Raw genomic sequence first — 13,541 nt, forward strand, 5'->3', positions numbered from 1 at the left:
TATTCAGTTATACTTGGATTTCTGGTAAATAAATAATAATTAGCTATAAGTATGTCCCAACTATCTCATGGATGTCCTTTGTTGTTGTTGTTTTTGAGACAGGGTCTCCCTCTGTCACCCAAGCTGGAGGGCAGTGGCACAATCATGTCTCACTGCAGCCTCAACCTCCCAGGCTCAAGTGATCCTCCCATCTCAGCCTCTTGAATGGCTGGGACTACAGGCTTGCACAACCATGTCCAGCTAATTTTTTTTTAGAAGGAGTCTTGCTCTGTCGTCACCCAGGATGGAGTGCAGTGGTGCAATCTCGGCTCACTGCAACCTCCACCTCTGGGTTCAAGTGATTCTCCTGCCTCAGCCTCCCTAGTAGCTGGGGTTACAGATACCTGTGCCTGGCTAATTTTTGTGTTTTTAGTAAAGATGGGATTTCACCATGTTGGACAGGCTGGTCTTGAACTCCTGACCTCAAGCGATCTGCCTGCTTCAGCTTCCCAAAGTGCTGGGATTACAGGCATGAGCGCCCAGCATAATTTTGTTTATTTTTTGTAGAGACCAGGTCTTACTATGTTGCCTAGGGTGGTCTCCAGTTCCTGGGCTCAAGCAATCCTCTCTGCCCTGACTTTCCAAAGTGCTACTTTTTTTTTTTTTTCTAAATATGGCAGCCCTATCCTAAGACACCTCTACTATCCTGAATGGAAAACAATGATCTGCCAGCTTATATTTTACAAACAGGGAAACTAGCCCCAGAGGTCACAGAGGATGTCAGATAAGAATGCAGGAGCCTTCACCCCAGACTGGAACTCTTTGCTTCCATTACACTTAACTTTGCTAAAGGCATATACCCTCTTCTTGCTAGAAGGTGACTGTCAGTTGCCTGGAGGTGATTTCAAAGGGTCACTGAGGTCATAATTTATGACCTCTCTGCTCCACCCCATCCTCACCTCCACCCCCTTTCCTATTGCTGTAAGTATCACAGAGGCTGTCCTGGGTTATGGCCATTCTGGGGCCACATCATTAATGGCCACCTCAGAGAGGAAGTGGACTGTAAGTGGCAGGGCCAGAGACAGCTGTGAGTGAGAGCCCATAATTGGGTAACACAAGGACAAGTGGGATTTGAAACAGGCAAACACCGGGCAAAGCATGTTGGGAGAGGCCCACTTAATTCACAGAGACACTTGGAATTAGCTGTAAATTCTCTGGGAAGAGATCAAGGCAGCCGCATAAACAGCTCAATTAAACTGTCGGCTCAATGCTCAGTGCACAGTAATGGTCAAAACACAGACTTTAATCTAGATATAGAGGATTATTTCTCGACCCATAATGAGATTCCTAAGATTAGTTGTACCTGATGTGGAGAGAACAACAGCTGGCTCAGCGACACTGGGGACAGGCTTGCATGTCAGCAGGACTGGGACTCATGTGGAAGGCGCTAACTGGATGCCACAACCTTCTTGGAGCCCCCTCCGGATGCCAGGAAGGCAGGGATGAGTCATGTTCTGCTTCCTCCATTTAAGAGATCTGAGAACAGAACCCCAGAATGCATGTGCTTCAAAAGTACAGCAAGTCAAAACAGTATGGCTCTGGCATAAAAATAGACACATAGACCAATGGAGAGAATAGAGCCCAGAAATAAACCTGAGTGTATATGGTCAACTAATTTTCGACATGGGCACCAAGAACACACAATGGGGAAAAGACAGTCTTTTCAATAAATGATGTTGGGAAAATTGGATTTTCACATGGAAAATAATAAAATGGGACCCTGACCTTACCCCAGACACAAAAATTGACTCAATATGAATCAAAGACCTAAACGAAAGACCCAAAGCTATAAAACTCCTAGAAGAAAACACAAAAGAAAAGCTCCTTGACGCTGGCCTTGGCAATGATTTTTTTGGGGTATCACACCAAAAGCATAGGCAATGAAAGCAAAAATAAACAAGCGGAACTACATCAAATTAAAAAGCTTCTGCATAACAAAGGAAACAATCAACAAAATGAACTGGCAGCCTACAGACTGGGAAAAAACATTTGCAAACCACATATCTGATAAGGGATTAATATTTAAAAGATGCAAGAAACTCACACAACTCAATAGCAAAAGGGTTTGTTTGCTTGTTTGTTTTTTGAGATGGAGTCTCGCTGGAGAGCAGTGGCATGATCTCGGCTCACTGCAACCTCCACCTCCCGGGTTCAAGCAATTCTCTGCCTCAGCCTCCCGAGTAGCTGCGATTACAGGCGCCCACCATGCCTGGCTACTTTTTTGTATTTTTAGTAAAGATGGGGTTTCACTATCTTGGCCAGGTTGGTCTTGAACTCCTGACCTTGTGATCCACCTGCCTCGGCCTCCCAAAGTGCTGGGATCCCAGGCGTGAGCCACCACGCCCAGCTTTTCTTTTAATTATTAAATAACCCAATTTAAAAATGGGCAAAGGGCTGGGCGCAGTGGCTCATGCCTGTAATCTCAGCAGTTTGGTAGGCCGAAGCAGGTGGATCACCTGAGGTCAGTCATTCAAAATCAGCCTGGTCAACATAGTGAAACGTCGTCTCTACTAAAAATACAAAAATTAGCCAGGTGTGGTAGCGGGTGCCTGTAATCCCAGCTACTTGGAAGGGTGAGGCAGGATAATTGCTTGAACCTGGGAGGCAGAGGTTGCAGTGAGCTGAGATCACACCACTGCACTCCAGCCCGGGTGACAGAACATGACTCCATCTCCCACACACACACACAAATAATAATAATAAATTAAATTAAATTAAAATGGGCAAAGGACCTAAATGGACATTTCTCCAACAAAGACATAAAAAATGGCCAACATATATAGGAAAGGTGCTCAACATCACTAATCAACAGGGAAATGCAAATTAAAACCACAATGAGATCCACCTCCCATTTCTTAGGAGGGCTATTATCAAAGAGACAAGAGATAACAAGTGTGGGTGAGGGTGTGGAAAAGGGAAAGGGAACCTCTGCACACTGTTGATGGGAATGTAAATTTAGTGCGGACATTATGGAAAACAGTATGAGGTTCCCAAAAAAATTAAAACTAGAACTGCCATATGACCCAGTAAACTCTCCTCTGGGTATATACCCAAAGAAAATGAAGCCAGCACCTCCTAGAGATGGTGAACTTCCATTGCAGCAGCATTCACAATAGCCAAGATACAGAATTAACCTAACATTCACTCAATGGATGAAAGGGTTAAAAAATTGTGGTGGATACTCCATTTACTCTGATGTGATTATTATACATTGCATGCCTGTATGAAAATCTCACATACCCCACAAATACATATACTTACTATGTACCCATAAAAATTAAAAATATGCCGAGTGCAGTGGCTCATGCCTGTAATCCCAGCACTTTGAGAGGCCAAGGCGGGCAGATCAGTTGACCCCAGGAGCTCGAAACTAGCCTCGACACCATGGTAAGATCCTGTCTCTACAAAAAACTTAAAAATTAGCCTGGCGTGGTGGCACACAACTGTAGTCCCAGCTACATAGGAAGCTGAGGTGAGAAGATCACTTGAGGCTGGGAGGTTGTGGCTGCAGTGAGCCAAATCATGCCACTGTACTCCAGCCTGGATGACACAGTGAGACCCTGTCTCAAAAATAAATAAATAAATAAAAATTAAAAATAAAAAAATTATGTACACACAATGGGACACCACCCAGCTTTAGAAAAGGAGATACTGCCATTTGTGATGACATGGATTAATCTGGAAGATGTTCTACTAAATGAAATAAGTCAGATACAGAAAGACAAATACTCTATGATCTCACCTGTATGTGGAATCTGTTTTTAGAGAAAGTTGAATACATAGAAACAGAGAGGGGGATGGTGGTTACCAGAGGAGGCGAGAGGACAAGATTGGGGAGAATGCGGAGATGTAGGTCAAAGGGTACAGATACGTAGAATAAATAAGTCTAGGACTGTAATGTACAGCATGAGGACACAAGTTAACAATATTGCATTGGATACTGGATATTTGCCAAGAGAGCAGATTTTAGGTGCTCTTACCACACACACAGAAAGGTCACTATGTGAGATGATATGTTAACTTGCTTAATTTGACTGCAGAAACTATTTCACTATGTATATGTATATCAAAACATCATGTACATCTTACATATATATTTTTTCAAACATAGTAAGTCTGACATGCTCCTACCTCCAGGCCAAGGCTAGCAAGCTGAAGTGGACAGAGATGTCCAGCTGTGACCTTCTGTTCTTCCACTCTCCATGATATCAATCACTTCCATCCACTCATTCATTCAACAAATACTTATCATGTGCCTACAGAGTATGACCAGAGGCACTGTTCTGGACATTGGAGATACGCAGTGAACAAAAGGGCAAAGATCTCTTTCCCGCTGTGGGGCAAGACAAAGAATGAACAAGAAATATACGTAAAATATACAGTAGGTAAAATGAGGAAGAGAGTTCTCAGGAAAATAAAACGAGGAAGAGGGATGGCAAGTGTTGAGCGGGGACTGCAGTTCTAGACACTGTGCCCGGGGAGGCCTCACTGAGCATGTGACATTTAAATAAAGACCTGAAGGAAGTGAAGGGTGAGCCATGGGGATAGCTGGGGAAAAACACTCTTGGCAGAGGAGACAACAGTGCAAAGGCCTCGAGGCACGAGTGTGCCTAGAGGCTTCAAGGAACAGCAAAGAGGCAGCTGGACTGCAGCAGGAGAGAAAGGATAGTATAACAGGAGGTTAGGAGTTTAAGGGGACCAGTCATACAAGGCCTTATGGGCCACTGTAAGAATTTTGGCATTTCCTATTAGGAAAATGAGGATTCCAGGGGGGATGTGAAGAGAGGAAAGACATAATCACACCCATTTTTAATAGGATCACTGACTGCTGGGGTGAGATGGAGGCAGGGAAGATGGACAAGACATTCCCACAATAATCCAGGCAAGAGATGAAGGAGTCTTGGTCCAGGGTGGTAGAGGTGGGGGTGGTGAGTAGTGGCCGGATTCTGCATATACTTTGCCGACAGGCTGGATAAAGTAGGAATGAACTAAGGGGTCATGGATGACAGAGGTTTTGGCTTCAGATCTTTACTGAGCTCTAGTAACTCCCAAATCTATACCTCCAGCTCAGACTTGTGCCCTGACCCTCACAGCTGTTTATACAGGTAGCTAATGCCAAGTCAGCCACCTTCTCCTTCCTGCAGCATCACCTTTCACTGGGAAGTGGTTGGTCACCACTCACTAAGTGGCCCAAAGGCAAAGACTTGAGAGTCAGGCAGAGTCTGTCCTCTAAAATGACTTAACACCCTTTCACTACTTCAACGTTATTTATTCATTCAACAAAAGTACTGAGTGCCTTCTGTGCACTAGCTACTGTTCTATGCACCACTTTCTGGTTCCTTAATGTTCCTTTAACTGCTCTGCCTACTTTCTGTCTCTGCCCAAGAAATACATCTTCCACACTGCTTCCCAAATAATCTTTATAAAATGCAGAAAACATAAGGTAATTAATTTCCTTGCTCAAAGACCTTCAGTGGCTCCCTACTGCCTACAAGATAAAAAATTCTCCTGAGTTTGATATTCAAAACTCTTCCTGATGGGGTACAGCCTACCTTTCTACCCTTACCCACCATTCCGTGCATTCACAGATTCTCAGCTACTCCTACTCCACTTGGAAACTCATTATGGCCCAAGTGGTTTGCCACATGTTCTTGCTTCTATGCCTTTCATGATGTGTGGCTTCTACACCTCTCTCTCTGTGTAGAATTCTCTTGTCTACTTCTACTATATCATAATGCTACTCACTCTTCAAGGCCCAGACCAGATATCACCTCTACTAAGAACCCATTATGATCTACCCCGTCTCATAATTAAAATCTCCCTTCCCCATAGCCCCACAGCTCTTTGTCCCTTGTTCTGTCTTGCACTTCTCTCGTCTTGCCTTGTATAATTATTGGTGACAGACTGTGGTTCAGATGATCTCTGCATCCCCCAGGGCCTGGTACACAGACAGGGGACTGACGTTACCATTCAATGGACAGAACTGAATAATGTTATCTAAAAAAAAGTAGATGAGGCCAGGTGCGGTGGCTCACACATGTAACCCCATCACTTTGGGAGGCTGATGTGGGAGGCCGACATGGGCAGATCACCAGAGGTCGGGAGTTCATGACCAGCCTGATCAATATGGAGAAACCCCATCTCTACTAAAAATACAAAATTAGCCCAGCATGGTGGTGCGCACCTGTAATCCCAGCTACTCAGGAGGCTAAGGCAGGGGAATCGCTTGAATCCGGGAGGTGGAAGTTGTGTTGAGCCGACATCATCCCATTGCACTCTAGCCTGAGCAACAAGAGCGAAACACTGTCTCAAAAGAAAGAAAGAAACAAACAAACAAACAAAAAAGGGCTGGGTGCGGTGCCTCACGCCTGTAATCCCAGCACTTTGGGAGGCTGAGGCGGGTGCATCACGAGGTCATGAGATCGAGACCATCCTGGCTAACACAGTGAAACCCGTCTCTGCTTAAAAAAAAAAAAATTCAAAAAAATTAGCTGGGCGTCGTGGTGGGGGCCTGTGGTCCCAGCTACTTGGGAGGCTGAGGCAGAATGGCATGAAACCAGGAGGCGGAGCTTGCAGTGAGCTGAGATCACTTCACTGTACTCCAGCCTGGGCGACAGAGCCAGATTCCATCTCAAAAAAAAAAAAGAAGAAGAAGTAGTAGTAGATGAGTCTGTTGGGTTGGTGGTGGCACTCTTTTTCTGGACCTGTACAAGTGGCACAGCCTTCCTCCAGATACTGGAAAGAGGCGCAGCAAAGGAGACACCATGCCCCTGGCAGCTTGAGGGGCTCTTGTTCTAAAGTGATAGGCTAAGATAGAACAGAAACAGAAATAGGGCCATACTCAACCTTTCTAATAAGAAAACTAGGGTGGGACTGGAGGAGGACATGAAAAGCAAAAATTCCAAAAATGATGGACACAGTTTACAGCATCAGACAATGTTGAGTTTGTGATGTCAAGAGACTGGAGACCAATCCTAGCTGTGCCTCTTGATTTAATCTCTTCCCTTCACCGGTACCAGTTTGCCCTCTGTAAAACGGAGTGGCTGGATCTCTGAAAAGACAGTCCGTCCATCTCTTCCTTCCTATAGTGCTCTAATACTTCTCCCACAAGTGTTTGCCTTCCTAAACCATTTGGCATAGTCCTTAGGAAGCTTTTTCTATTTCCCTTCAGAATGATTATTTCGGACTCTGAGTCTTGGATAGTTGTCTCTACAAGCTCCTAAAGGAAAACACCCATGTGGTTTTTGCCTGCTTGAGGTAAATACCACCTTAGGCCAGCTACCCCATCTGTAAACTGGGAATAACACCAGATTGCAGGGATGTTGAGGAGGGTTAATTATATACAGAGTGTCTAAGGGTTGAGCAGATACACAAGTGCTCTGGACGTTCTTGGCATAATACTATAGCATTACAATAATTCTGGCTTGCAAATTACACCCCAGCAGAGGTATCACATGGGAAAGTGGATACGACCCTATGGCCTGCTGAAAGTGACATGGAAAAAATAAGTTACGAAATATAACGTCTCTTCCTGAACCTTTGGAAAAGGCAGAGATAACCCTTCCATGTGCAAGGCAAAAGAAGGGAGCAAGCTTCCAGATTCCAGAGAGGACTTTCTTGTCTCAGATGGCCTGGCCTATTGCCAGGATCTGAGCTCAGAAGTAGAAATGGGAAGGAACGTAGCTGGGGAGGATTTGTGGTTGGATGAAAGGTGGGGCTTAAGACAAGGATGTCCTTGCCTTTCAGGTTTTCTACTGAGGCCTCCTTATATGCAAGATAATTAAGTGCCAATGTGACAGAGGAGCAATTTAAAGGGTAACGGAGATATTTAAGTCTAGGTATATTCAAAATAAACATCCTAGCCAGGTCAACTTCTGGGTCCTCTCTGCATGCCCCAGACACATCAAACGCGCGCGCGCACACACACACACACCCCTTAGATTATTTACTGTGAAATGCTAAATAAATAGATCTCAGGCAATGAAGAGGCTGTGTAGTTGGTGACAGTATCTGTGACTATGAGACATAGTGGGTTTGGAAAATTCAATTGGCCACAGAGGATGACAGTATTGTCTGACCAAGGAGGGAAAGGGCAAATAGCTTGATTCTGGAAGAACAAATTTGAAGTCAATTCCACTTTACTACTGTGTGTGGCTGAGCAGACGGAGGTCAGCTTCAGGATAAGACCTAGTTCGAGTCCTGCTTCTATAACTTCTGCGCTGTGGCCTCAGGCATGAGTCTGGGTGGGTTACAGAGAGGAAGCAGTAACAGCTCTCAGGTCTTCCCTGTCCAAGTGTCTCAGACTGAGAGTTTGACCTCCACTTCCAGCGTGCAGAACTACAATGTGATCAAAAGAGCCCCTGGCCTTGCTGTCTGCCCTCACAGTTCCCGCTGTTACTACAGGATAGCGGAAAAACAGACTCCCCCAAATCACATCTATAATAGATGGACAGTAAATGCAGATTCTTGATTCGGGCTATTGTTTTAGTAAATCAACATTCTTAGAGAATTTCTCAGCTCTCAGCTGCCCACATCTCAGAGTTAAGTCACATTTTGGGGCTTGCCCAGGCAAATTCAAAGCAGCACCAGGCACTAGTGGCAGCTACTTCATCTTCAGGCAGCATTTCCCTCTCAACAGGGAGCATGCCACCTCCCCTAGGTGCAGATCCCAGGAAAAGTTACACTGAGCAAATTGGGCCACTCCTTGGGCCTATTTCCCCAATTTTGGTTAATAATCAAAGGATGATCTGAAATCGCAAAGAAGAGACTCTTGGAAAAGACATAATTGTGGTGCCACCAGATTTAGGAACTGGCATCCAAGTCCACCTGTGTGACTTTCCCCTGGGCCTCAGTTTCTCCATCTGTAAAATGAGGTCATTTATTTTTTTTGAGACGGAGTCTGGCTCTGTTGCCCAGGCCGGAGTGAAGTGGTGCGATCTCGGCTCACTGCAACCTCTGCCTCAGCCTCCCGAGTAGCTGGGATTACAGGTGCCTGCCACCACACCCGGCTAATTTTTCTATTTTTACAGCGGGGTTTCACCATCTTGGCCAGGCTGGTATTGAACTTCTGACCTCGTGATCCACCCGCCTCAGCCTCCCAAAGTGTTGGGATTATAGGCGTGAGCCACCGCACCCGGCCGAGTTCCTGTATTAAATGGAGCCCTGCCAGTCCCTACAACATAAGGCATTAAACGTTCCCACAACTTGCTCCGCCAGGCTGGCAGTGAACAAGGCTAAAGCCTCGACTTCCTCAGAGGTGAAAAGGTAAGCAAACATTCCGACCTCCCCTAGACTTGCCCTCGGATTGGTGCTGGGCCCGGCTCCCACCGCCTATCCCGGCCACATCCGTCATCTGGACTGCTAATACACTCATTAGCATAAAGATTCCTCCGAAGACCCGGTGCACGGGGCTGAACCGGAGTCTGTCCCTTTAAGGAAAAGGGAGACAGCCAGTCTGTCCCTAAGGACACTCGGCACTGCATTTCCTCCACACGGGCCACGCTGTAAACTAGAAAGGTTCCGTGTTAATCCACCCCCACTCCTCAACCCCGACAGGGGGATCCTTGGAGTGAACAACGCGCGGGGTCCCGGAGGACTGCGGACAGGTTTGGCCTCTGCGCGTAGCAGGCTCCGCCAGGCAACCTCTCGCCCGAGGCAGCGGCGAGCAGCAAGCTAGGCGGAGCCGGCTGCGCGGCGGGACCCCGGCGCCCTGGGGCACGACCCTGGTGCTGGCGCCTGGGCGGCCGCGGGAGGTGGCGCGTGCCGGAGCGGAGAGGTGCGCCCACCCCGGCCCCGGGCGCTAGGGAGGCGGGGCTTGGGCCGCGGCCCCGGGCCAGGCTCGCGGGGGTGGGCGGTGCTGGGTCTGCGGGGGCGGGCGGGGGGCGGGCGGGGGGCGGGGCGCGCGCGGGCTCCGGGAGGGCGGGACGGCGGCGCGGGGCGGGCTCTGGCGGCCTGAGTGTCACACACGCGGCGGCTCGGGAGGCGGCAGTGGCAGCGACAGGCGCCGCCGGGACGGGCACGGGCGCGCGGGCTCGGGCGGGCGCCGGCTGCCTCCCTCCGTCGCTCGCTGTCTCTCCCGGCCGCATTCTCCTCGGCTGCGCGGCAGAGCTCGCCCCAGCGCTCGCAGGAAGGAAGAAGGGAGCCGAGGACGCCGAGAAGTTCCCGCGGCAGCCGCAGATCCCGGCCAAGGCGGAGGCTGCGGCTCCGACGGGGCAGGAGCGCGCTCCACGGCGGGGGGCTTACGGCCACAGGGTCTGCGGCGGTAGCGCTCGGACCTTCCGCTCTCCCCCGGGTCGTGGGCCGGGACCCCATGAGACGCGCCCACGAGGGGCGCGAGATCCCTAGCTCGGGCGGCGCTAGGCGGAGGGCGGTGCTGCAGCTGCCGGAGCCAGAGAGCTGCCGGCAGGAGGCGGCGGCGGCGGCGAGAACTTGAACTTGGCGTCGCGAGCGGGCGCCCCGGACGCCCCCCGCCGGGGCCGGGGCCGGGGCGCCGAGGGACCTGCGCGGCAGCGCTGCCCCCCGAATGGCCGCGGCGGCGGACCGGGCTCCCACGCCGCGGCCCTAGGCGGCCTCTCGCCATGGCCAAGTGGCTAAACAAGTACTTCAGCTTGGGCAACAGCAAGACCAAGAGCCCCCCGCAGCCGCCGCGGCCAGACTACCGCGAGCAGCGGCGCCGGGGCGAGCGGCCCTCGCAGCCCCCCCAGGCCGTGCCGCAGGCCTCCTCCGCCGCCTCGGCGTCCTGCGGTCCGGCCACCGCCTCCTGCTTCTCGGCCTCATCGGGCTCCCTGCCCGACGACAGCGGCAGCACCAGCGACCTCATCCGCGCCTACCGCGCGCAGAAGGAACGCGACTTCGAGGACCCCTACAACGGGCCTGGCTCGTCGCTGCGCAAACTGCGCGCCATGTGCCGCCTGGACTACTGCGGCGGCGGCGGGGAGCCAGGCGGGGTGCAACGCGCCTTTTCGGCCTCGTCCGCGTCGGGCGCCGCGGGCTGTTGCTGCGCCTCCTCGGGCGCGGGGGCCGCCGCGTCGTCGTCCTCCTCCTCCGGCTCCCCGCACCTCTACCGCAGCAGCAGCGAGCGGCGGCCCGCCACGCCGGCCGAGGTGCGCTACATCTCCCCCAAGCACCGCCTCATCAAAGTGGAGAGCGTGGCGGGCGGCGGGGCCGGGGACCCCCTGGGGGGCGCCTGCGCGGGCGGCCGCACCTGGAGCCCGACGGCTTGCGGAGGCAAGAAACTGCTCAACAAGTGCGCCGCCTCAGCCGCGGAGGAGAGCGGGGCCGGCAAGAAGGACAAGGTAAGGTGCCCCTTGGCCTCTTACCGAGGTTCCAAAAGAGCCACGGTGCGCACGGGGAAACCAAGGCACCCACCGCTCTGGTGTCGAGTGCCTACTTCAGCTTCGGCCTAGGACCCTGGGTCGGGGCTGGCGTGCTGCTTCCCGGTTCTGCCCCCTCCCGCTCTCTTTTCCTGGGACCGGCGGCCTCCTGACACCACCGCTTTCGCCGCTGCTCCCAGAACGTCTCCTCTCTGAGCCCACAGCCCGAGCGAGAGCGCCCGGCCCAGCCTTGTCCCAGGAAGACGGACCCAGCCAGCCCTTCCGGCTGCCAAGGAGTAAAGTCAGAGTCGGAGCTGTCAAGGACTTCAAAGAGCTTTGACTCCTGACTCCCCTTACTCCAGCCTCCACCCTCCGCTCACGCTCTAGGTGGGGAACTGAGGTCCAGAGCAAGGAAGGGACTCGCCCAATATTACACAGCATTCTTGGTGGCAGATCTGGACCGGCTGTCTCCAGCGTGTATATGTAAATCCCTCGCGGCTGCCCTGCCCGGCCCTGCCCCGCCCCGCCCCACCCCCAGCTCCAGGTTTCCAAATCGGGCTGCCTGGTACCGGAGCTGCTCCGGGAACCTCCACGCGTGCTTTTCCGGTTGAAATGCGCTGCCTCCAAGAGCGCTCCTCACCGAACCCGTCAGTTCCTGCCGCTGCGCGCGGGAGGGGGTCAGCCTATCAGGCCCGGCTGGAAGGAGACCCCACCCCTCCTATCCTCACCTGCTTCCTTCCTGACCTCAACCCTACCCCATACGGTCCCAGGAACACGGGGGGACTTTGTGACAACCCCCTTCCTAGCGCATTAGGCCATCTAGTTCCCTCCCTTTGAAGCAGACGAGTTAATTACAGCCAGATTAGGCCCCCTCCTCCTCCTTCACACTCCTGTGAAGCCCTCCCTTCCCCCATAAAATAATACTTGTTCTGTCTACTTCTGGTGGAAGGCAGTGTTTTGATTAAATCTGAGGCCCGGTGGGAGAGCGTCTTCCTTCTCAGCGCCCTGGTCCGTGTCTGTTGTTCTCCCCACCTTCTTCCCCCAAAGATAAACCTTTGCCCAGGCCTGGGCTGGGGGAGACAGATTAAGAGTCTGAGTTCCTTTTAGGACTGGACGTCCAGACAGCAGTGAGGCAGGCTCTTACCTGCCAGCTGGTGCTTGGAAAGGGATCTTATTTGTTTGCCAGGAGAGAGGAGGAAGGGAATGTCCCTCCTCTAGTTTTCCTGCCTGGCCTCCTCTCCCCGAGGTCCCCGGAATATCCCATCCCCTGCTTGATCTGCATGGGCAGTCCGTGGAGGATCCCACCTCTCCCTGGAGGCAGTTTGGGGCACGCCTCGGAAGCTTGGACTCTGGGTTTCCTAAGCACCCAGGATGCCACACCTAGATGACAACTAGCTGGGAGCCAGGTGGCCACCCAGGAGCTGCCTTGGGAGAGGGGGTAGATTTCCCTGGGAGCCACCAGGACCCTGGGCTTGTGGTTGATCAGTGAGGGAAACACCAGATAGGCTCCGTGCAGTCTTATGCATGGCCCAGGCTTGGCTTGGTGCAGGCACTGGGGAGGTCTTGAATATAAAAGAAGGCACATAGGGTCACGGCCAACTGCACCGGACTTTATGCATCCTCCTTGTTACCCTGCAGCCACGCCCCAGGTGGGCAGATCTCCTTTCTCTTTCACTGCTAGTGGTTCAAAACTTCAGTAAATATTTTTTTCCCAATTACAATTAAGACTGTTTCAAACACTGAGAAATGATTTGTTTTATAGCCAGGTTGTCAAGATGTTTGAGACTTGACTTCTTTTCATCACCAGATATTTCTTATGGGTCTTCTCTGTGCCCTCCCCTACTGGGTGCTGGAGCAGAGACCCTCTGCAGTGAATGCTATGACAGAGGCCATAGTGGCATGATGGTGATGAGTGCTATGATGAGACCTTGTGTTACAGGGTTACAGGAAGGATGAAGGGCACGGAAGAGGTTGGGGGGTGTGGCATCGAGGAGTGCACCTTGGAGGCAGGGCCGTTATTGTGAGGGGGGCAGTGGTCACCATGGTTGGCTGGAGAAGAGCCCTGTGCTTCAGGGAACTGCAGGTGAAGTCCCATGTGACTGAAATTGAGAGGTTAAGATAAGTTGGGCAGGGCCTGGATCAGGGAGGACCTTGTAAGCTAAGCACAGAGGGGGCCTGTGAAGGAATTTA

At 51.6% G+C, this 13,541-nt stretch overlaps 2 protein-coding genes across 2 annotated transcripts in view; both read left to right on the top strand.

Annotated features, from left to right (window-relative positions):
- LOC112607704 overlaps positions 1-10,595 on the top strand; it is a 63,084-nt gene extending 52,489 nt beyond the window's left edge. Inside the window, exons 3-4 of the mRNA XM_025358868.1 lie at positions 9,664-9,814; positions 9,996-10,595. Of these exons, the coding sequence (XP_025214653.1) occupies positions 9,664-9,814; positions 9,996-10,471 (627 nt within the window). The 3' untranslated portion in view covers positions 10,472-10,595. The remainder of the gene's footprint in view (positions 1-9,663; positions 9,815-9,995) is intronic.
- Positions 10,167-13,541, top strand: part of SHB (SH2 domain containing adaptor protein B) — a 148,653-nt gene continuing 145,278 nt past the window's right edge. The window contains exon 1 of the mRNA XM_025360492.1: positions 10,167-11,333. Coding sequence (XP_025216277.1) covers positions 10,617-11,333 — 717 coding nt within the window. The 5' untranslated portion in view covers positions 10,167-10,616. The remainder of the gene's footprint in view (positions 11,334-13,541) is intronic.

This window comes from Theropithecus gelada, chromosome 15, assembly GCF_003255815.1.
Source record: "Theropithecus gelada isolate Dixy chromosome 15, Tgel_1.0, whole genome shotgun sequence".
NCBI lineage: Eukaryota > Metazoa > Chordata > Mammalia > Primates > Cercopithecidae > Theropithecus > Theropithecus gelada.